This window comes from Zootoca vivipara, chromosome 1 (assembly GCF_965207765.1).
Source record: "Zootoca vivipara chromosome 1, rZooViv2.hap1.1, whole genome shotgun sequence".
In the NCBI taxonomy this organism is placed as follows: Eukaryota; Metazoa; Chordata; class Lepidosauria; order Squamata; family Lacertidae; genus Zootoca; species Zootoca vivipara.
This window is the reverse complement of record NC_142582.1, coordinates 78,324,034-78,345,022: the sequence shown is the minus strand read 5'-3', so window position 1 is coordinate 78,345,022 and position 20,989 is coordinate 78,324,034. Positions and strand designations below refer to the sequence as shown.

The window sequence follows — 20,989 nt, the reverse complement described above, 5'->3', positions numbered from 1 at the left end:
GAAAAATAGCAAATAAAGAGGAAAGGACCCCCACACTTAGAAAGGAGCATGTATTCAACACATGCTGTGTTGATGGGGACTTCCCCACCACACACTAGGGCTTAGATCTATAGATCCAATTGTATGAGTAGAAGCACTTCCATCTCTATATATAAAAATGTTCCCACTGCGTGCATGGATGTAACACCCTTCCTCTGTAACTGCTGAACCAAGCTGCATCAAATTAGAACAAAGCGTACCTTGCCCACCAGGGAGGGATCTGGCAAAAAATTTTTTCCAAAAAAGCATACCTTTCATACCTAAAATAATGATTAAACACAAAAAGTGGTGCCTAAATTACACATCACCAGCAGAAGCTCTGAAGACTCCAGCAGCATCCAATAGAAAGGTAGATCGCGGGCTGTCACCAGCAAAAGCTCTGAAGGGCGGCGCCAAATAATGACATCATCAACCAAGCAACTGACACCACCAAGGTGGCCATTACCAAACAATCCATAGAGTCAGGCCGGGGCCAAGGAATGGAGATACAGGGCAGAGGCCCCGGCTCACATTTAAATACTAGCCCAAGCCAAGGCCAACAGACTAGGCCTTGCCTCTACTTTAAAGTCTACAAACTAGGCCTTGGCTCTACAGACTAGGCCTCGGCTCTACAGACTAGGCCTCGGCTCTACTTTACAGCCTACAGACTGGGCGTCGACTCTACTTCACAGACTATGCCTCGGCTCTACTTTACAACCTACAGCATGAATGCCCGCTTTACAGACTAGGCCTCAGCTCTACAGCCTACAAACTAGGCCTCTATTTTAAATACCATCCCAAATGGAGCCCTGGGTGGGGGGGGAGGGGCCCGAATAGGTCATGGGCTGATGTAGGGTGGGGGGAGCCACAGGGTGGGGCGGAGGGGGACGGGATACCTCATGGGTCACTACAGGATGGGAGTAATCACAGGGATGAGATACAACAATGGGGGGTGGGAGGAAAAAAACCACATAGTCCAGGGGGAACAGACACATCCTCCCCCTTTCCTGGGACCCTGAGTCAGGCACAGCAAACAATCATAAGAAAACAAAAATAAAACAACAAATCCAAGGACAAAGTTCATACATCCGGAAAAGCATATTACATCAAAACACTAACCAAAAACAAGTTATGCAACCATTACCATTCAAAACACAAATGACATCAATACTCGCCCCCCCCCAAACCCACAGCAACGCGTGGCCGGGTCAGCTAGTTCTCATATAGAAAATCTCCAATTACAGTACACACATACCCCCAGTGTAAGTCCCTCACATCACTTGCATTATTTACTACCCTGACAGCCCCTTAGGCCTTTGGAGTAGCCTTTTCTGGATGTGAAGGGCCACGGTTTGCAAGACCCCCATACGTGAGTCAAATGTTCTTCCGACACAAGCAGAAGTCTTCTTTAAGAAGTTTTTAATGTGTGTGTCATCTCTCTCTGGGCACAGGAAATTCAAAAGATGCTATTGAAAGGTAGGTACTGATGCCAAGCATTTGTGAACAATTCTGGGTTTGAAAGTTGCCTGATGGCTACAACTCTGTTGCCCCAGGTTAACCCAATGGCTGTAGAGACAGACACACAATACATTTTCCAGTGTTTGAGATAACCAGATACTAAAATGTGCTGTAGGCAACACAGATCAAAAGTGCATGACACAGAACTGAAGTAACTGCAATTATCACTTTGTAAGTGACTAGTTGCTGAGTCATATCCCATTTTCAGAATAGAGTCACCTCATCTCAAGATAAGGTGGCTATTTTCTGCCTCTCTACTACAGAATCCTGATAACAACATGTACAGTTTGCTTACCACTACTGTACATGGTAAATTCTGCTTTTGAAACCAGTGCCTGTTAAGTATGAATAGAGCTATAAATAGAGCTCTATATAAATATTGAGTTGGTACTGATGAAACAAACAAAAAACGTAGTTCTAGGCATGGGCTTAGAAATTATTTCAGCATATGTGTAAACTGGAAAAAGGAAGTGACAAAAGGGAGATTGGCAGAGTGGAGGAAGTGAGGGAAGCCATTGTCAGCAGTTTAGAGTGGGAAGGCATCCAATCGCATCAGAAACACTGCCCTAATTTATCTAGCCCTTTAAGTGGTTGCTTTGATAAGCACAAACTGGAAAAAAGTGTTTCCAAAAATGGCATGGCAGACCTAGGCGTTCTATGAATTTCATTCCACGAGCAGGATATAAATGAAATAGAAGATGAGATAATTTCATTTGTTCCAAGGAAGCTATTGCTATTTTTCACCATTCCCTGGTGTGTTTGGTAAGTATCATCCATATATTGTTTCACCTTTTAGAAGATAAATCAAGGCTTGATGTTACTGCAGGTCAGGGGGGAGGGGAGTGTCTGGTCTTCTGAGTATACTTGAAGATCTTGCATTACCTTCTAATTCAAGTTACCCCATTGGAGCAGCATATTAAATAGTGCCTTGATTTTAGATTAACTATCATTTGGTGACTGTCAGAACCACTTAAGATATCTGATGGAACTGTATGAATTGCTGTTATTCCAGTGGGGTACTCTGCAGGTTACTAACACTACAGGCCTAAACAAACTGAATTACAGTAGTTATCAATGTAAACCTACCTATCACCCCATAGAAGGCTGGTGAACTCCACACACATATTGAGTGCATACATCTCTCCATGGGGCAGAAGTGCAAGTGTCCTTTCAGAATGTGAGAATGTGTCATAGAAAACGACGAGCCAAATGTTAGAAGTGAAACTTTGGAGATGATTATGTACTGCCTGTTTCAGCATACAGAAGTAGGCATCAGTAGAAATCAATTTGCATCCAGCTGGCTAGCAACCTAATCCTAAATACACGCCGGCTCCCTTGGCCTATAGAGCGAGATGAGCGCCGCAACCCCAGAGTTGGACACGACTGGACCTGATGGTCAGGGGCCCCTTTACCTTTACCTCTGGTTCTCTCTGTCTGCTGTCTGTCTATTTTCCATGTGCCACTCGGCTTTCTGTCCCCGCTCCCACTTTCCTTCTTGTACCGCTACCCTCTTTTTGTTTAGCTTCACTTATCTTAGGACATCTCCTCTTGCTCAAGGATCCTGACTCTCTAAACATATTTCCTTCCACCAGAGCACAGTGCATTCAGCAGGGGTGATGCTGCCGTCTGTTATGTGGAGTGTGAGAAATTTTGGCTCCATGTGGAAACCGGGATTATTTATTTATAATGAAATTTCTAGCCCGCCTTTCCTGCCCGAGTCAACAATGTGAAACAAACAAACAAAATCAAAATAATTATATAGCCATCAATTTTAAAAGTCAAATAAATAACAGCATATCACTGAAACAGCATAAAAAGAGCACAGACAGCTAATGACAGTCGAAAGGTTGCTGAAAAATTGAAAGCTTGCTGGAAAATGTAAGTATTTAAATGCTGATAGAGCACAAGTAAAAAGGATCGCTTAGGAACAGATAGAAAAGGCCAAAGTCAAGAATTCCCACAGAAACAGAAGTGTTTCAAGACATGCCATGATGGATATTCGACGAAGAATGGTCTATGCTACAATTTAATCCTAAACTGAAAGCCCATATTGTTAGATCCACACGTCTGAAGCCCACCCCATATAGCTGTGTTAAGTGATCTTTTATTTTTTCTTATAAATTTTTACTCATCCATTATCTATGCTTAATTAAGTATTCTATGTATGTGTTTAAACCTACGTTTGGTTCTTGCTCTTATTTATTTAATAATTATTCGCTTAGATTCATACTGTTGTGCTATTTATTTAGATGTTTTGTTTATGCTGGTCTATGACTGTAATAAAGAATTTGCTTGCTTAAGACATGCCAGTAGGCCCTGGCATGCTGGGAATCATGGTCTCAAAGAGTATGCTAGTTTGAATTATATATATATTTTAAAGGATTGATTCATAAATTTGCTGACTTTACCAGAGAACTAACTATGTCTCTCTCTCTGTCTCTGTCTCTCTGTCTCTCTCTCTCTGTCTCTCTCTCTCTGTCTCTCTCTCTCTCTTTCATTTTTCTAACATTACATTTTGTAGTTTGAATTATTCCCAGATAATCCAGACAGGCTTTCCCCTGAATTGCTTTTTCCACAGCCTAGGACACTGAGGAGCCATGTGTGATGATGAAGAAACCACAGCACTTGTCTGTGACAATGGCTCTGGACTTTGCAAAGCTGGATTTGCCGGAGATGATGCTCCAAGGGCTGTTTTTCCATCCATCGTTGGACGACCTCGGCACCAGGCCAGTTTTTATTTTAAGGGGAAATTGTGCCCACAATCAAGAGAAATGTCTCCAACTCTACATCTACCTCATGCAAGACACTTTTGAAACACAGAACATCCAAAATAGCATTGCACATGGGAAAGAGGGTTGGGGAGGTGAGGTGTCTGCTGTCCAAAGGGGGAAAGTCCCATGGCATTTTTAAGGCAGGATAAAGTAGGCCACTAAAGCATGGTACATGTGCCCAATGAGATACAGTGTTCTTATTCAATGGAATATGTTGGATCGCTCACGAGCAGTAGCTTCAGAGCATCATTTTTTGCTAGCAAGAACACAGTTAAAGAGATACATCTTCATCTGCTCTCTATGATTCCATATTGCCATGAAGAACCACTGCCTATCCCTGATGTGCTTCTCCCCAGACCCATTTGGTTTTTGGTTTAACAAGTCTGTTTGGATTTGAGGAGCTGGAAAAAAAGATTGGCAAAAAAGAACTTAGCTTTCTTTATCATGAGTTGTCTATTACTGGTGTACTTAAAAAGTTATTGCCAAATGTATTTTGTTCACAGATACTGAGAAAGACTTCCTAGTCTCCTAGACCTCAATTAGTTTAATTTCAAAGAAGGTCTATGAAAGCCTAAAATAAGTTTTCACAACCCAAACCTGATTGTCAACTTCCAGAAGCATCTAGTTTATGATTGGAAACAAAATGATGGAATAGATAGACCTTTGATCTGATTCTGCAACACAGTTCTTACATTTTTAAAAAGTCCTTAAATTTAATGCTATGTGCATACTGTTACTCAAATACGTAAACCATTTTTGGAGCTGCATAAAATTTTGTGGATATCATATCAAGCAACATATATGGTTGATCTTATTTTGCAGTGATGCTTATTCATAACTCGATTTGTAAGAATAGTTGTTAAGTGATGCCATAGGTCATCAAGAAATTAACAAGCATCTAGTAAAAATATGTATACAATGGAAAAAACGTATAATTGCCTAATTAATGAAGGCCTAAGGAAACAGAATAAGCATTGCCCATTAAATCTGTTTTTTCCAGTTGTCAGATTTACTTTACTTTTGCTGCAAAGCTTATTACTTGCATGTTGCTGTTTAGAACTTATAATTTTTAAAAAACTTGCTGAATACGTACCACTCTTTAACACCCCTCCACAGATACCATGCAATCACTGAATTGATTTTCAATCCCACAGTTTGATAATTTCCCATGTCAGCAATTTAGATTTAAAGAAAGGAATCCAAAATATTTGACATCAAATAGTATGTTCTTTTAATAATAATAAAAACCTGGAAGCTAAAGAATTTTGAAACTTCTGCATACTAGTCAGTGCCAAAAAAGAAAGCAGAGGTTGAGTAACAGGAATGTACATTGGCTTTCCATAAGAATTGTTTAGGAGTATTTATTGCTGGGGTGGAATTCAGCCAAAGTTAAGCATTTTAAGTTCCATTGATTTTAATGGTTGTAGTGTAATCCTATTGAATATAGTGGGATTTCCTTCCAAATAAACATGCATAGGATTGTGAAGTTAGCACTTAATTCTAACAGCTTAAAAGATGCTTCACTTTTATTGTTTCATTCCTGTGATATTTCCAAAGTCCAATGAGCAGGAGATTGAAAATGACACTAAATTTCAAATGCTTACTTTCTAATGCAGCATTTGAAATGGTAAAATAATTTATCATAATCTGAAAAGGTTTTAAATTAATTTTTAACACTCTTGGATAAGAATTTCCCTGCGCTTAAAGTCATTTCAATAAAACAGGAACCAACTCTGCTGAGTAAAACAGTGGAGGTGGTTGTGTGAAACTGTCGAGGAAAGAAATGGGGAAAGCATGTAAAAAATTGCTTTTTTTCTACTCACGTTGCAATCCTATGCACACATTCCTGTGAACAGAGGCAGCTTTAAAGGAGAGCAACTGGTTCCGTCACACTGGGCGCAGAGCCTTGGGGGTGCCATAAGGGGCACTGCAACTATGATGTAGAACGGAAGGCAAGGAGGGTGAATTTTGGGGTCGCACAGGACGCTGCTTCTGTGAGTGAGCCGCATTGAATCCTATTGAATTCAATGGGACTTACTTCTGAGTAGACATGCACTGTTGGTCCTATTATCATTGTTCTTTGTTGCAGAAATGACAATAGAAGTGACTCTTGGCAAACATTTGCAATGTGATACTGAATTTGATATGTTCCTTTTGATGTCTTGCTTTTCTAGGGGGTTATGGTAGGGATGGGGCAAAAAGACAGCTATGTTGGCGATGAAGCACAGAGCAAACGAGGGATTCTGACCCTGAAGTATCCTATCGAGCACGGGATTATCACTAACTGGGATGACATGGAAAAGGTCAGTAGGTTTTGTTTATTTGTCATTATTTGTGATTATTTTCTGCTTTTGAAAAATGGGAAGTAAAAACATCTGGGGCATATCCAGGGGCAGATGGAAGAGTCCCTTTCTCATGCCCAACCAACCACATGGTAACTGCTTCCATGTGGTGCAATCCCACTCTGCAGGGAAGCATCTGTGAACAATATGGTCCCATGGATGGGGTTGATTGCATGGGCCTTTCTCAGCTAATTGGCTCCCCCCCCCCCGCTTAGGTGCTGTGTATATGTGTATGTAAAAGCTCCACAACTGCATTATTCACACACACTCCTGGGTACCATGGGATCACACCACACAGAAATGGTTCCCAGACTGCTGGCTCAGCATTGTTGTTGTTTAGTCATTCAGTCGTGACCGACTCTTTGTGACCCCATGGACCATAGCACGCCAGGCACCTCTGTCTTGCACTGCCTCCCGCAGTTTGGTCAAACTCATGTTCGTTGCTTCGAGAACACTGTCCAACCATCTCGTCTTCTGTCGTCCCCTTCTCCTAGTGCCCTCAATCTTTCCCAACATCAGGGTCTTTTCCAGGGAGTCTTCTCTTCTCATGAGGTGGCCAAAGTATTGGAGCCTCAGCATTAAAAAAGCTAAATAGCCAGGAGAAGAAATGTAAGGGGCCATTTTTATTCCTGGGGAGAAGGCATGGCAGAGATGAAGCAGACCTGTAGTAGGGAATAGCCACAAGCACAGACACATTTAATAGAGGTCCAAACTTACCATATTATTTGCTCTGGCCAACTACAATCAAATAGGTTTCTTTACAGATCTGGCTGGCTATCTTATAGTTCATTGCTTTGCCTGGCCAAAGCTTAATAGTAGCATATATGCTGGCTGGATCCACCCCAACAGGTTCAACTCCTCACACCTGGCAAAGGGTGGCCATTCCCTATTCCTCCGTCCACATGCTTGATGCAACATCACCTGTCTTTCCCACAGACAATGAGGAATGAATGCTCAATAAACAGTCAACATCATCTAGCCTCCCCGCAAACCTTCTGTCAGCAATTGAGGATTCATGCTCAGGTCATCTGGAAACAGCCTCTGAGTTTTCCTGTGTGTCTGTAGAGGAAAGGAAAAACTACACTCTCCGTCCTCTAGATGGAAGTATAGCTTTTCCATATACTTCTCACTGTGCTTCATTTCACTGCCTCATGGATTCCCACAAATATGCACACTAAATCTCAATAATTTACCCTTGTCATTCCTAAAATGTCAACTTTCTGTATCACAACATAACAGAAAGGATCTGAAATGGCTTCTTTACTCTGCTCTCTTGATGCCTTGTCCTTCAGGCTGCCAGCTGTGGCAATCCTGGTATCATGCCGACCCCTTTAAAAGCACAAAGCAAGCGATGAGAGTAGTTGCAGGTGCTGTTCCTCTAACAGTCCTTTTCCCAGTTCTCTTCTCCCATCCATCGCCACAAGCAAGGCTAGGGAAGAGCAGGAGCAAAGGACTCACTTTTAATTCCTCCCAATGGGATTGGGCCCCATACACTTACCAATGGCTCCATTGCCAAAGCTTTTTTTAATTTTAAATATTGTACACCACAGTGGAATTTCTTTGGTGAAGTGCAGTACTGAAATATTTCAATAAATACATTCCCTATGGAAACATTGGTCTCAACACCAGCAGTAGCCAACATGGTGGCCTCCAGCTGTTGCCTACCAGCCCCAGCCTGCATGGCCCCAGTCAGGGGTGACAATTCCCAGCATGGTTTAGCAATCCGTCCATCCCCCAGGGAACTCTGGGAATTGTAGCTCTGTGAGCAGAACAGAGATCTACCAACAACTCTCAGCACCCTTCACAAACCCCAGTGTCCAGAATTCTTTGAAGGAAGCAATGTTTTAAAGCAGGATCATGTCACTTTACATGTATGGTGTCAATGTCATACTCAAGAGTAAACACACTGAAATAAAAGAACCTGACAACCTTAAGCCCATTGATTTCAGTGGGCTTACAGTACAATTTAGCTGGATGTAAGCCACAGAAAGGACACATTTATTGCAATGTTTCTATAAATATTGTGCATGTTTTTATTGCCATAAGGCATTTGGACATTCTCAGGGAGCTGTGAGAGATGGATTGCATGGGCAATGAAATGAAGCATTCTCCAGCTCATATACTTCAGTTCACAATATTCAAATCTGGGCTGCTCCATTTTCCAGAGTGAGCATTCACTTAGGGTACTAGAGGAATGTTAATGCATTCACAGCTACTGCACATTTAATGTAGGAAGGGGGGGAGCACAAGAACGGGGCATTATCTTCTTCTTCTGACTTCATAAATGTCTAATGAGGCTGTTCATTTTTCTTGAATGGCATATGGAAGGGAAATCGGTCACATCGCCATCTTACATTTTAATTGTAAGTATTTGAGAATGCCTTAGTGGCCTGTGGAAAACAGATCTGATATCTCTTTGGTGTTCACAAAATCAAAGGAATTAGAGCTTAAATGGAACCTAGTCAGTCATAAAAGGCTTTGTACGATGGGTACGGAAACCTCCAGGTTTGGTATGTAATGCATCACACATGAACCACTCTAGTTTCCCCACTCTTATAAAATCTTAAAGGCTTTGAAATGAACATCCTTGGATGAGGGCACTTAAACTGCAACAGTCAATGAACAAACAGCTTATTCAAACTGGCAGGAAGGTAGCTGCTGTCAGGGCCTGTACAACCTCAACGTACAAGCGAAGATTGCTTATTTGAAAGTACCCTTAAATAAGAATCTCCCAGCAAGTGGGAAGATAGCATGTTGTGGAGAAACAAAAGCGAGCATCTCTTCTGTGCTAATTTTCCATATGCACAATAATTTTAATGAGCTTTTCAGTCATGCAGTTCCCATCTGACACAATTATGTGAGGACGATTATACTGTGTACACTCTTGCACATTTGAATTGTTCCCTAAGTGTGGAAAATGTCTTATTTAATATGACTACGACTCATTTGAGTATATCATTTGGGTCCAGATAAAAGCTTTTATAGGAGAGCCTCTATACTTGGCACTTTGTAGATTTTTGCTGGAGACCAAGTGTCATTCGTAGATGTGGGGCCTGAGACCAAACAACACCAGAAGTTCTCATAAGAATTGGTTCACTTCATCTGATATAAAACAGCACTTGGGACTCGCTGGCTGATTCACTTACGAGAGTACAACATTGTTAGGGTACTTCCGTGATAGATAGCTAAAAATTCTGGTGGAAAGGTATTATAGAATTTCCCTTGAAACAGAGACCAATGTCTAACACTCTAACTTGTCATTGGCTCAACAAACCAATGGTGTATCTTTGTATAAAACAGCTTTTTATGTTCGTGATGTGAGAAGTTCCAGAAATGTAGCACACACATAAAAGAACAGTGTGGTGAAATCCCCCTCCACACGAGAAAACAGAGCAAATTGGGGGAACTTGCATATCTGTGTAATATGTGGGGTCTAATAAAGAGGAGATTCATCTGTGGCAGGGAAGGGAGGAGACCCCCAGTGTTCCCACTCAAATGTTGGGTAGCCAGCAGAAACCCACATCATGGGATGTTTCAGGGGTGGAGATGTGTTGACCCTGCTGCCATCAGGTGATGGCAATGGGCCCAATCCAGGCCCTCTCGCTGCCTGGAAGCTGGCAGAGCAGAAGGGCATTTCTCCTTGCACTCATGTTCTGTCCTGACTGGCGCTAGTAGCAGGGCTATAGAAGTAGAGGTGGGTGTGCCACTCTATCTAGCCTTGCCACTACTGTCCAGGGGTTTGGTTTGACCTCTGACTTAATGATATATGTATTCATTTTGCCACATTTGCTATTTGAAATGCAAAGATTCATTGGGCAACACTCAACACACATTGCCTGTATGTTTGCCTCCAACCACCTGCCCCTTAGATTTGGCATCATTCATTCTACAATGAACTTCGAGTTGCCCCAGAAGAGCACCCTGTCCTCCTGACTGAAGCGCCATTAAACCCCAAGGCTAATCGAGAAAAAATGACCCAGGTAATTATTTGGATGTTTCAAGGCTGTGCTGCTTCCCTTCTGAGCTAGAAAACTCCAGTTTTAGCAGAGAAACAAAAGTGGCTGTGCCTGTCATGCCCAAAAGACAAAAGGTGGGTGGGTGGGGCCCGCCTGGGACTGAGTGATGGCGGGGAGGGACAGGGACAGCACAGGTGCATTCCATCAATCTCCACCCACTGTTATGGGTGACAAGCTGCAGAATATCAGTAAATATACCAGATGCACACACAGAATAGTGGGATCTTTGTGACCCAATTGCAGTAGACATAATACCCTCTTAGACTGCAGTGCAAACAGATAACTACCAAAACAAGGAGCAGTTATGCATTGCAAATTTCTAAGTTTCTATGTCCTGAGAACAGAGAACTATTTACCTTTCTGCTGCCCAAAATACAGTATCAGAAGCAGAGCCTCCCTGCCTTTGTTCTTCCATGCTGTGGAAATGGCTGTGTGGACTCTGCAAAAGAGCAATTTCACAGTTTTGCAGCAAATGATTCCTGATAAGTGGTAGGTCTGTGAGTTCTATTGCTCTTCAGAAGTGGAGAAAGATAATGAAATGCTAGTCACCCACCTTTTCTCAGAGAAGTATACTGCTGAGCTGCTCATTTCGGAGAGACTGTGAATTAACGAATTTAGAGGCCATTTCTGTTGAGCTGAGTCAGGTAGGTGTCAAAAGAAACAGGGATTAAAGCTAGAATAAAAGGGGTTTCACCGCTATCAGGCTGCAATTAGACAGCAAGCCCAGAATCCTGCATTTAAAAAATCCAGAGGGGAAACCTCATTATTTCAATTTATTACACTAAATACTGTTAATGAAATTACATGTCTTGTTTGGTGTAAACCGTCTGGGATCATTTGTCATCTTCATTCAGTTTCCTTCACTAGGGACTTCGAAAGATAGACTTAGGTGTGGTGTGGAATAACATGAGGATAATTTAATTAGTTGTGTAATTAATCTGGTAAAATTCCACCACAGTGGGCAGTGAGACAAATAACATAGGCTTTGTTGGAAGTCAAACTGCAGTGGAACTGAAGCAGCGCTGCATGCGACAAACATCGGATGGAAATCATTGTCTTCCTACACCTTTATTCTCATATATCCACCACTGCAAGTATGATTTATCTTGGATACTATAGCTCCTGTGCACAATTTGGAACCAAGCATATAATGATGCTAGGGAAAATGGGTATTTTAAAACCAGATTTTAGTAGCATTGTAGCATTCTCTTTCTATGCTTAGAGATCCTAAGACCCTCTCATTTGCAATCTACAGATCATGTTTGAAACTTTCAATGTCCCTGCAATGTATGTGGCCATTCAAGCGGTTCTCTCTCTCTATGCATCTGGCCGAACTACTGGTGAGTTTGAAATTGGTGTCATCATCTTTAAAAAAGAAGAAGTGTGTCATCACATATATGTATCTTGAGGTCTAATACACTGGCACCTATTTTTCCTTACCAGGCTATTATGAGAAAACTGGATCTTCTGATAAGCCCCTACCATACTGAATTAACATAGGGAAAGAAAAGAGAGAGAATTGGGAACACTCAATCTCCAGCCAATAATTGCCTGTGACCAATCAGAACTGCTGTTTTGTAGAGTTATACTCTTCCCTTCTCCAATCAAAAAATCAAAGTGGTTGGAAGCCAGCCACTCATATACTCCCCACCCCATCCCCTGCTGGTGTGCACAGGAAGAAAAACCCTTTTATACCAAGCTTAAAACCATGGAGAGACCTGGTCTGAATAAAGACATTGGATTCTTATCTCATTATACATGATAAAGCTTTCTTTAGCCATCTCATCCCTTGCTTTTTCCTGCAAGACCAATTGCAGTCGTTGACAGTCGTCAACAGGTTTACCACTCCTATCAGCCAACCACCCATTCCCACCACCCTTCTGAGTAATACCCCTCCCCACCCTCTGACTATACATAAGGTTCTGGTGATTTTTGTTTCAGTGTATGCACACAAAAGCTCATACCTACGACAAACTTAGTTGGTCTCTAAGGTGCTACTGGAAGGATTTTTTTTTATTTTTTTGTTTCGAGCCTTTTATCCCAGATAATGTTCCTGAAGCAATTGTTGTCCCCCTACAAAATAATAACTGCATATTTAACTGTATCCTGTTTTCTAATTGCATTGGAAATGACCTATTTTCTTCAGCAAGCTTCATAAAATACATTCAAATGCCAAATGAAAACTTGCTTAACTATGCATCAAAGAGATGGAGGAGGAAAGCGCCCAATCTTTTTTTTTACCACCGTGACTGTATGGTGGGTTAGTTACTAAATTACACATAGTGAAAATTATGCTCCTGGCTTTGACTTAAAGTATCTTATATTTACTATAAATTCCTGGCACCTGCACCAGAAACGGGAAACACATACTGTAGCCACTGCTCTGTATGGCAACCCTACCAACCAGGGCTGTGACTTGTTGGCTAACTTCACCAATCCAGGATGGTCCCCCTCCAGACGACCTATTTATTCAGCACTCATCATGATCTGTGTGCACAAAACTTACTCAGAGTTTAGATTATATCCAATATTTCTTGAGCATTAATCCTGCAGTCATCTTGATTTGCTTGCAGAGCATTTATACCTCTTCCTGTTAGTCAGGCATTCATCCCACACTTTTCAATGCATTTCTCCATGACTTTCCCAAGCCACAAAAAGTCTTCTATTTTAAAGTGGATTTGTTTTGCTAGAGCAATTGGGTGCTTTAATCCATTTTAAACTGTACAAACCTGAAGTTTGTCTGAATTCCTCCTGCAAAATACTGACAGTCTGGAGGCGCCCATTAAATAGGGTTGTCAACTAGCCAGAAAAAAATCTAGCTCAAAAATTCAGGGTTTTTAGTGGCTATAGCTTTTGGGCTTATTAGGGCAGTCTGTGGCTGTCTCACACCTAGTTCAGGGAGAGTCCATGAGTTTTCTTTAGAAAGGAGACCACAGGTGGGCCTTTTTGCAGCAATATATGTTACCTTGTTTGTAAATAGCTGCTGTTTTATTGTTCCATTTAAAAAACCTCCACATTTTAGTGGCAAATCTGTATGTTTATACATCAGCATTTTGATATTCTTTGCAAATTGTTTGGGATCCTTTTTTGTGTGTGAAAGGCTATAGAAATGTAAGATGATCATTATCATTAGCATCTGTTTCAGAGAGAACAATGCCATGCAATTTCTGACTCTTTCATGAAGGCAATTTCTTCTTTGTATAGTCCAGCAATTTCCCTCTGAGTTCCACTCAGCATGGAGACAATAGGGATTATCATTTGCAGTCTCTCCTTTCAATCCCAGTTGTTGTCAAAGGGTTTAATTTAGCAGACCAATAGACTGGAAAGAGGGGGACAGGGTAAGGTCTATGGGGAAGAACGCTGACACTTCTGATTTTCTTCCTCTCTCTTAGGGATAGTTCTGGACTCTGGGGACGGTGTCACACATAACGTACCTATCTATGAAGGCTATGCCCTGCCACATGCCATCATGAGACTGGATCTGGCTGGAAGAGATCTCACTGACTATCTCATGAAAATTCTTACAGAGAGGGGATACTCTTTTGTTACTACAGGTAATCAGTACTTTTCTTACAGATCAAGGGAGGGATTTAGTGTTGGGCTAAGGCGATTGTTTCACCGTTTCAGGGATACATGAGGAGGGGGAAGCCCCTTTGCAAAAGCAGAAGTCCTTCTGCAGGGCTTCTGCTAATGGGATTCAGTATTTCAATTCCACCTCCTGTTTACTTCTGATAATGCTATCTTGTTCTGCCACATCATGGATACTTTAGCTGAGATTCCTGCATTGCAGGGGGTTGGACTAGATGACCCTTGGGTCCCTTCCAACTCTTAAGATTCTATATTCTATTATCATATTGGACAAATAAGCATCATATGTTATTTCTCTCTTCAAAAAAATGGCTTGATCATTTATCAACACGTTATTGAAGAACCACCTAACATTGAGGCAAGAATTATGTTCTTTGATTTTCTAAATCTTAAAAAAACAAATCAAAATTTTCTTTATGCCCCCCACCCCCACCCCAGATATAAAAATAAAAACAGTCAATAAAAAGAAAGAAAAAGACAAAACCTAGACACAAGAAAGATTTTAACAGCAACCTGCTAAGCACACTCTTTCCCACCTCACCCCATGATAGCTCGAGGTTATGTGGCAGCTGTGAAAAAGGTGAAATCCATGCTAAGGATTATTAGGACGGGAACTGAAAATAAGTTTGCCATCATCATCATCATCATCATCATCATGCTGTTAAACAAACCTATTGTATGCCTGCATTTGGAATTACTTTTTATAGTTTGCAGCCTCTAAAAGGATATTGTAGAGCTGGGAAAGGTTCAGAAAAGGGCTACTAAAATGGTCAAAGGACTTTTATACTTCCATTGTGTTGAAAAGTTACACCAGTTGTGCCTTTTTTACTTTACAGGAAGTGGGAGTAAGGGGGAACATGACTGAGGTACATAAAAAATAAGCAACGTGGGAAGATTCAGCATGCACAAAAAGAAAGTATGACTTAACACTATGGAACTTCCTTCCACAAGATGTGATGATGACTGCCAACTTGGGTGACTTTAAAAGATGATTAGACAAATTCATGGAAGATAAGGCTATCTTCCGCAATGGCTATTCTTCATCCACTGTCAGAGTCAGTATGCTTCTTTAGACCAGCTTGAGATCACAAATGGGTGCAGTACTCAGGTACTGTTTGCAGGCTTGTTGGTCACTGTGGGAACAGAAGGCTTGATTAGATGGGCCTTGGTCTAATCCAGGACTTTTCTTACAGTGAGTGTGAATACAGCTTGCTGAACTGTCTGGTCTTCAGCCTGGGGCATGGAGTAAGAAGAGAAAAGGCCTATAAACTATGTCAAATGTTTAAGACCGCAACACCCAATTAATTTTAATAAGGAGCAAACTTCCAACACTGTGCCATCTAATGTGCCAAAATGAAATACAAGTGCCGTTAGAATGAAGGTCAGCCCAACGAGAAGATCTTGCTGCTAGCTTCAAGTACCTGGCCTTGTATCTGCTCCTGCCACTGATTTCTTCAATGCATGATCCATCCCAGGATCTCTCTCTGTCCAGGTGTACCACTGGATTTTCTTACAAAAGAAGAGCTCATAAATCAAGCATAGGTGTGGGAAACCTTTTTGAGCCTGGGGGCCCTCAGTCCTTTGTGGGCAACCTTTCAGGAACCAGAGGAAAAAATGGGTAGTATGCTATGTTTGAGCTACACAAAAGGCAAAGCCTTTCTATATTTCCCATCCTGGCAAGCATGAGGCAATACCACAGTTGAATGACATGTTCAAGTCAGACACAAGCACTTGAGGAGGGACTGCACTACAGCTGGTTGAAGACCTGGCCAGGAGAAGGGGGGTGGTCTATGCATGGGCAAAGTCTGGAGAGAGTTTCAAGGGCTGGACAGAAAGGCATGAAGAGCCACAGTTGGCCCCAGACCTGAGGTTCCCCACTCATAGTATACCAGTAGTTTTCTGGCTTCATTAGGGATAACATCTGTCCCTTATGAGACACCATAAGAATCTTTAATCTTTAAGAAATTAGTGTATTCTAATATTTGTGTTGGAAGCTGCCCAGAGTGGCTGGGGAAACAGCCAGATGGGTGGGGTATAAATAATAATAATAATAATAATAATAATAATAATAATAATATATTATTATTATTATTATTATTTATTACCAGAATATTAAAGTGGACCCTTTCAAGAATGCTGAGCTGACCAACTTTTCAACTTTTTCAACATCTGTGATTTCTTTCATCTGATGGGGAGAAGTCGAATGAAAGATTTGTGCTGCTTTCATGTAAAAATAAGAATCTTTTGTCAGCCTTTACTAGGAGTATTTCATTTGTTTTATAATGCATAAAAGGCTAAAAGAAAGCAGATGGGTAATTAAGAATTAAGAAGCTTGCTATCCTATATTAAGGTTCTTAAAGAAGACTCCTAATACTCAAACAGGTAGGGCTCACCTATGTAGGTTCAGTACATAGCAACCTTGGATAGTTAAAGGAGGTGACAGAGGAATGGGAGGACCATATACCAAATTTATAGCCCAGGGGCTCAGCTAGACTGGTAAAGAAAAAACGATTTATATGTGTTGTATGTGCGATATAACATTGTGCCACCAGATAGCGACGCGGAGTCCCGTTTTTTCTCTACCTGTTTTCCCTGTTTAAATTTACAACACTTTAAGCAGATGTGTCTAGATGCAACCCAGGTGGCTTTTAAGTCAGCATGCTCTACCAGTCAGCTTTTACATAAGGAAGGCACTCTTAACACCTTTCAGAGCCAAAATATTAGGCTGGAAAGCTGCTAATTAAAAAGGAAGTTGTTCAGGCTAACCCTGGTAGACATGACATTTCAAAGGGATTTTCAAATTGTGTGCTTTAAAGTGGCAGCAGTTATATCCTTCATTATCCTTGGAGAAATAGAGACTGGTTCTTTGTTAGGAAAGCTGTAGCTCTTAAAAAAGACATACCTTGAAAGGACAAAGCTGTAGCCCAAGTGTTTTCTTGGGGATTTCTCTGTTCTGCCTGTACGGCAGGGCCAAGGGAGACCGATTTTCCATCCTGATCAGAGCTGGGAAGGACTGTGGTTATAAGGATTCTGATAAATAACCCAAGAGCCCTCTGCTGTCCTCTTACACCTCACTGCTTGATGTTTGTAGCCGAGCGTGAGATTGTGCGAGACATCAAAGAGAAGCTCTGCTATGTGGCTCTCGACTTTGAGAATGAAATGGCCATGGCTGCATCCTCCTCTTCTCTGGAGAAGAGCTACGAACTCCCTGATGGTCAAGTCATCACTATTGGCAATGAACGGTTTCGATGCCCAGAAACACTCTTCCAGCCATCATTCATAGGTGGGTCTGTACTTATTTCCCGTGGCTGTGATTAACAGGCGAAGAAAACATTCTTTGTAACCCAAGAAAATCTTTAACAAAAAACCCCCCCGAAAAAAATCATGTTATTGTACTGCTGTACTGGAGATGTTACTGTCATGACCACATTTGCTATGTGGTCAGAAAAAGTAAAGATGAGAGAGAATGCTGTTGCGTCTTAATTTCTTTTGGCATGAGCACTTATAGATTAATCCGGTTGACAAAATGGACTGAGTAGTTGGTATACATGGCAAGAGGTACCCTGGATGACAGAGCAATCTAACAAGAATTTGCTTCATATAAGACTTAAAACAATGTTTACCCCTAAATACTAAATACATTTATTGGCATCAGATTTAAGGAGTGTATATGGGGACTTCTCACTTTTCTTTTTAAAAATACATTCATTACCAGGAAAGGATCGAGCTCATGTGTATCTTAAAGGGAAAGATGTTTTTGTGTGTGAAAATGGATGTTTCACAATAGGTTAACATTGCAGATGTAAAACTTTGGATAATATGCCTTGTGCAACCTGCAACTTCTGATGGCAAACAAACTGGTTTAGGGAAGTGAATCCGTTACACAAAGCGCTCATTTCATAGAATTATAGAATCATAGAGTTGGAAGAGACCACAAGGGCCATCCAGTCCAACCCCCTGCCAAGCAGGAAACACCAAGCAGGAAACATTTGCACTTATGGTATTATGCCCCACACTTTCTAGGCACACATACTGGTACATACGGATGGCATGGGGTCCTTATACAATATTAATTAATATCAAAATAGGGCTCTGGTTGATAAATATAAAGCTTCTGTTGTTTGCGTAATCTGGATTGCTGTTATCCCTCCAACTGAGCACCTGGACAAGCCTCTCTTATTTTGTATCACATTCTCACACTCTCAACAAAATGAGAGTGACTTGCTTAGAAATACATGATCGATTATTCCTCGTAATTTCATTTCTTTCCAGGGATGGAGTCTGCCGGTGTCCATGAAACAACCTATAACAGTATAATGAAATGTGATATTGACATCCGTAAAGACCTTTATGCTAATAATGTGCTTTCTGGAGGGACCACCATGTACCCTGGCATTGGGGACCGTATGCAGAAGGAGATTACCGCTTTGGCTCCAAGTACAATGAAGATCAAGGTCAGTGTTACATCTAACATCAATCTAAGAGGCCATGACTAGGCCGGAGCATGTGATTTCTAGAGGGGGGGAAAGATGAGAAGCTAGAACACAAGAGATCTAGGTCCAGATTTGATGTGGCTTTTGTTCAAAGCCACCTAATTGCTCTTCCTCACTTTAATCAGACTGTAGGTCTGCCAATGGCTATATACACCATGCTAACAATTAAGTCTCTATTTCCATTGTGACCTGCCTTTGAGATACTTGGGGTTTTTTGGGGGAGGATGCTAGGCTGAGATGGATAAGAACATAAGAAGAGCCAAGTTCCATCTAGTCCAGCATTCTGGCCTCCCAGTGGCAAACCAGATGCTATGGGAAGTCCATAAGCAACACCCTCCTCACTTGCAATTTCTAGCAACTGGTATATAGAGGCATAATGTCGCCAACAGTGTGTGTGTGTGTGGGGGGATAGCCATCATGGCTGGTAGCCAATCATCCTTGAATTCATCAAATTGGCTTAGGTGGTGGCCACCATGCAAATATGTCATAAAGCAGAGGATTAGATATAATTTTATGGTTTTATTGATTTACAATTGACCTGACTTGCATACCACTTTGTAGCTATTGTAGTCACACAACCAAAAGCTTGTATAGCTTGCATATTCCAGAATGAGAATAATAGGGATTAGAAGACATGATGACAAAAATGAGAATGATTGTCACCTAATTTATATGTTCCCTTCTTCATCTCCCTCCTTCTTCTAGATGATTGCACCTCCAGAACGTAAATATTCTGTCTGGATTGGGGGATCCATATTGGCTTCTCTTTCGACCTTCCAGCAAATGTGGATCAGCAAAGATGAATATGAGGAATCTGGTCCCTCCATTGTCCATCGCAAATGCTTTTGAATATGCTTATGGTTCACCCTAAATGTTATTTCTCTACCAAATTTCTCTGGAAATTTAGTTTAAGCTTTCCCTCACTGCCTAGTCTGAAAACACAATAAAGGTGAAGTTAACTGAGCAGATGTTGAAACAGAAAATTAAAAAAAAAATCCTTCCAGTAGCAACCAAGTTAGTCATAGGTATGAGCTTTCGTGTGCATGCACACTTCTTCAGATACACTGAAACAGAAGTCACCAGACCCTTATGTATAGTCAGAGGGTGGGGAGGTGTTGTCATTTCTGGATACCTCAAATACGTACACCCCATATTATGTACACCCCATATTTTCCATTCAAACGACAAGGATCCTTAGAAAATCCTTCATTGGTTATTAAATAAGTTATTGCAGGTAGGAAGCTTCCTAACACTGCTCGTCAGGGGATGCAATACTTCATGCTTTGAAATAATATGTTCAATGTTATATGCAATATCCAATGAGCTCTGTATGGCTTTAATATGAACATTTTATCCTCACAATACTGCGATGTCTTAAGCAGACTGATTTGCCCAAGGCTACCAAGTCAACTTCATTGCTAGGTAGAGTTTTGAAATAGCATTTGTCACATCTACACACAGCATGCTAGCTACTATTAGTTTTCTTTCTACTTTTTTTAAGAGCAGTTGGTAAAATCCTGCTACTAAGATTAACAGGACTTTGTCATTTGATGAATTGTAGCCACTCATTAATTAATTACCCATTGGCATTGTGATAATATCAGCATGGGATTCCCCCCCCCCCCCCCCGTTTAATACATTTATAAATTGAAAGGTTTCTCTTGGCGGAGTTGCTGTAATATACTGGAATGTTTGCCAACATTCTTCTGAAGACTCGGCAATCCTATGTTATAACCAGTGCATCATCTGTAACATAAGTGAAATGCCAATTGAGTTAGAGCAGCCTTCCCCAACCTTGTGCCCAAGGCCGATGCTTTCATGAGGTAAAACAAAGCAATTTGCCTCAGGCAGCAGATCCAACCCTCTCCTCATCCCTACCATTGTGCTGCTGCCAGCCCGGCTCCTCTTCTGCCAACCCCACTTTGACTTTGCCCATGCTGCTGCCGCCACAGTGCCCTCGCCCTCACCACTAATGCTGTGCCCTTGCCACTGCATCGTGGCAGCAGCACAGGTGCAGCTGTGGCAGGGCTGGCGGCAGTGCGGATGCAATGGTGGGGACAGGGAAAGGCTCAGATCTGGTGGTGGCAGTGGCAGGGGCGCATCTTGCCTATTGAGGCAAAACATCCCAGGCTTCCCTCCCTAACTACAATTCTCATCAGTGTGGCCTATGATCAGGGATGATGGGAGTTGCCATCTGAAATGGAGTGAACCAGGTTGGGGAAGGTTGGGATAGGGAAATCTAT

The 20,989-nt window shown here is 41.6% G+C and overlaps 1 protein-coding gene across 2 annotated transcripts; it reads left to right on the top strand.

The window, feature by feature from the left end:
- The first annotated feature begins 2,025 nt into the window (after positions 1 to 2,025).
- LOC118085804 (actin, alpha cardiac muscle 1) lies at positions 2,026 to 19,709 on the top strand. Of its 2 annotated transcripts, XM_035116839.3 has the most exons (8): positions 3,992 to 4,262; positions 6,482 to 6,610; positions 10,519 to 10,629; positions 11,921 to 12,005; positions 14,058 to 14,219; positions 17,345 to 17,536; positions 18,526 to 18,707; positions 19,452 to 19,709. In XM_035116839.3, exons 1-8 carry the CDS (start codon positions 4,134 to 4,136, stop codon positions 19,593 to 19,595), a joined length of 1,134 nt encoding a protein of 377 aa, XP_034972730.1. In that variant the 5' UTR covers positions 3,992 to 4,133; the 3' UTR covers positions 19,596 to 19,709. The 2 variants fall into 2 exon arrangements, with proteins under 2 accessions (XP_060130987.1, XP_034972730.1); XM_060275004.2 differs by lacking the exon at positions 17,345 to 17,536 and having other exon boundaries at positions 2,026 to 4,262.
- Positions 19,710 to 20,989: the final 1,280 nt, after the last annotated feature.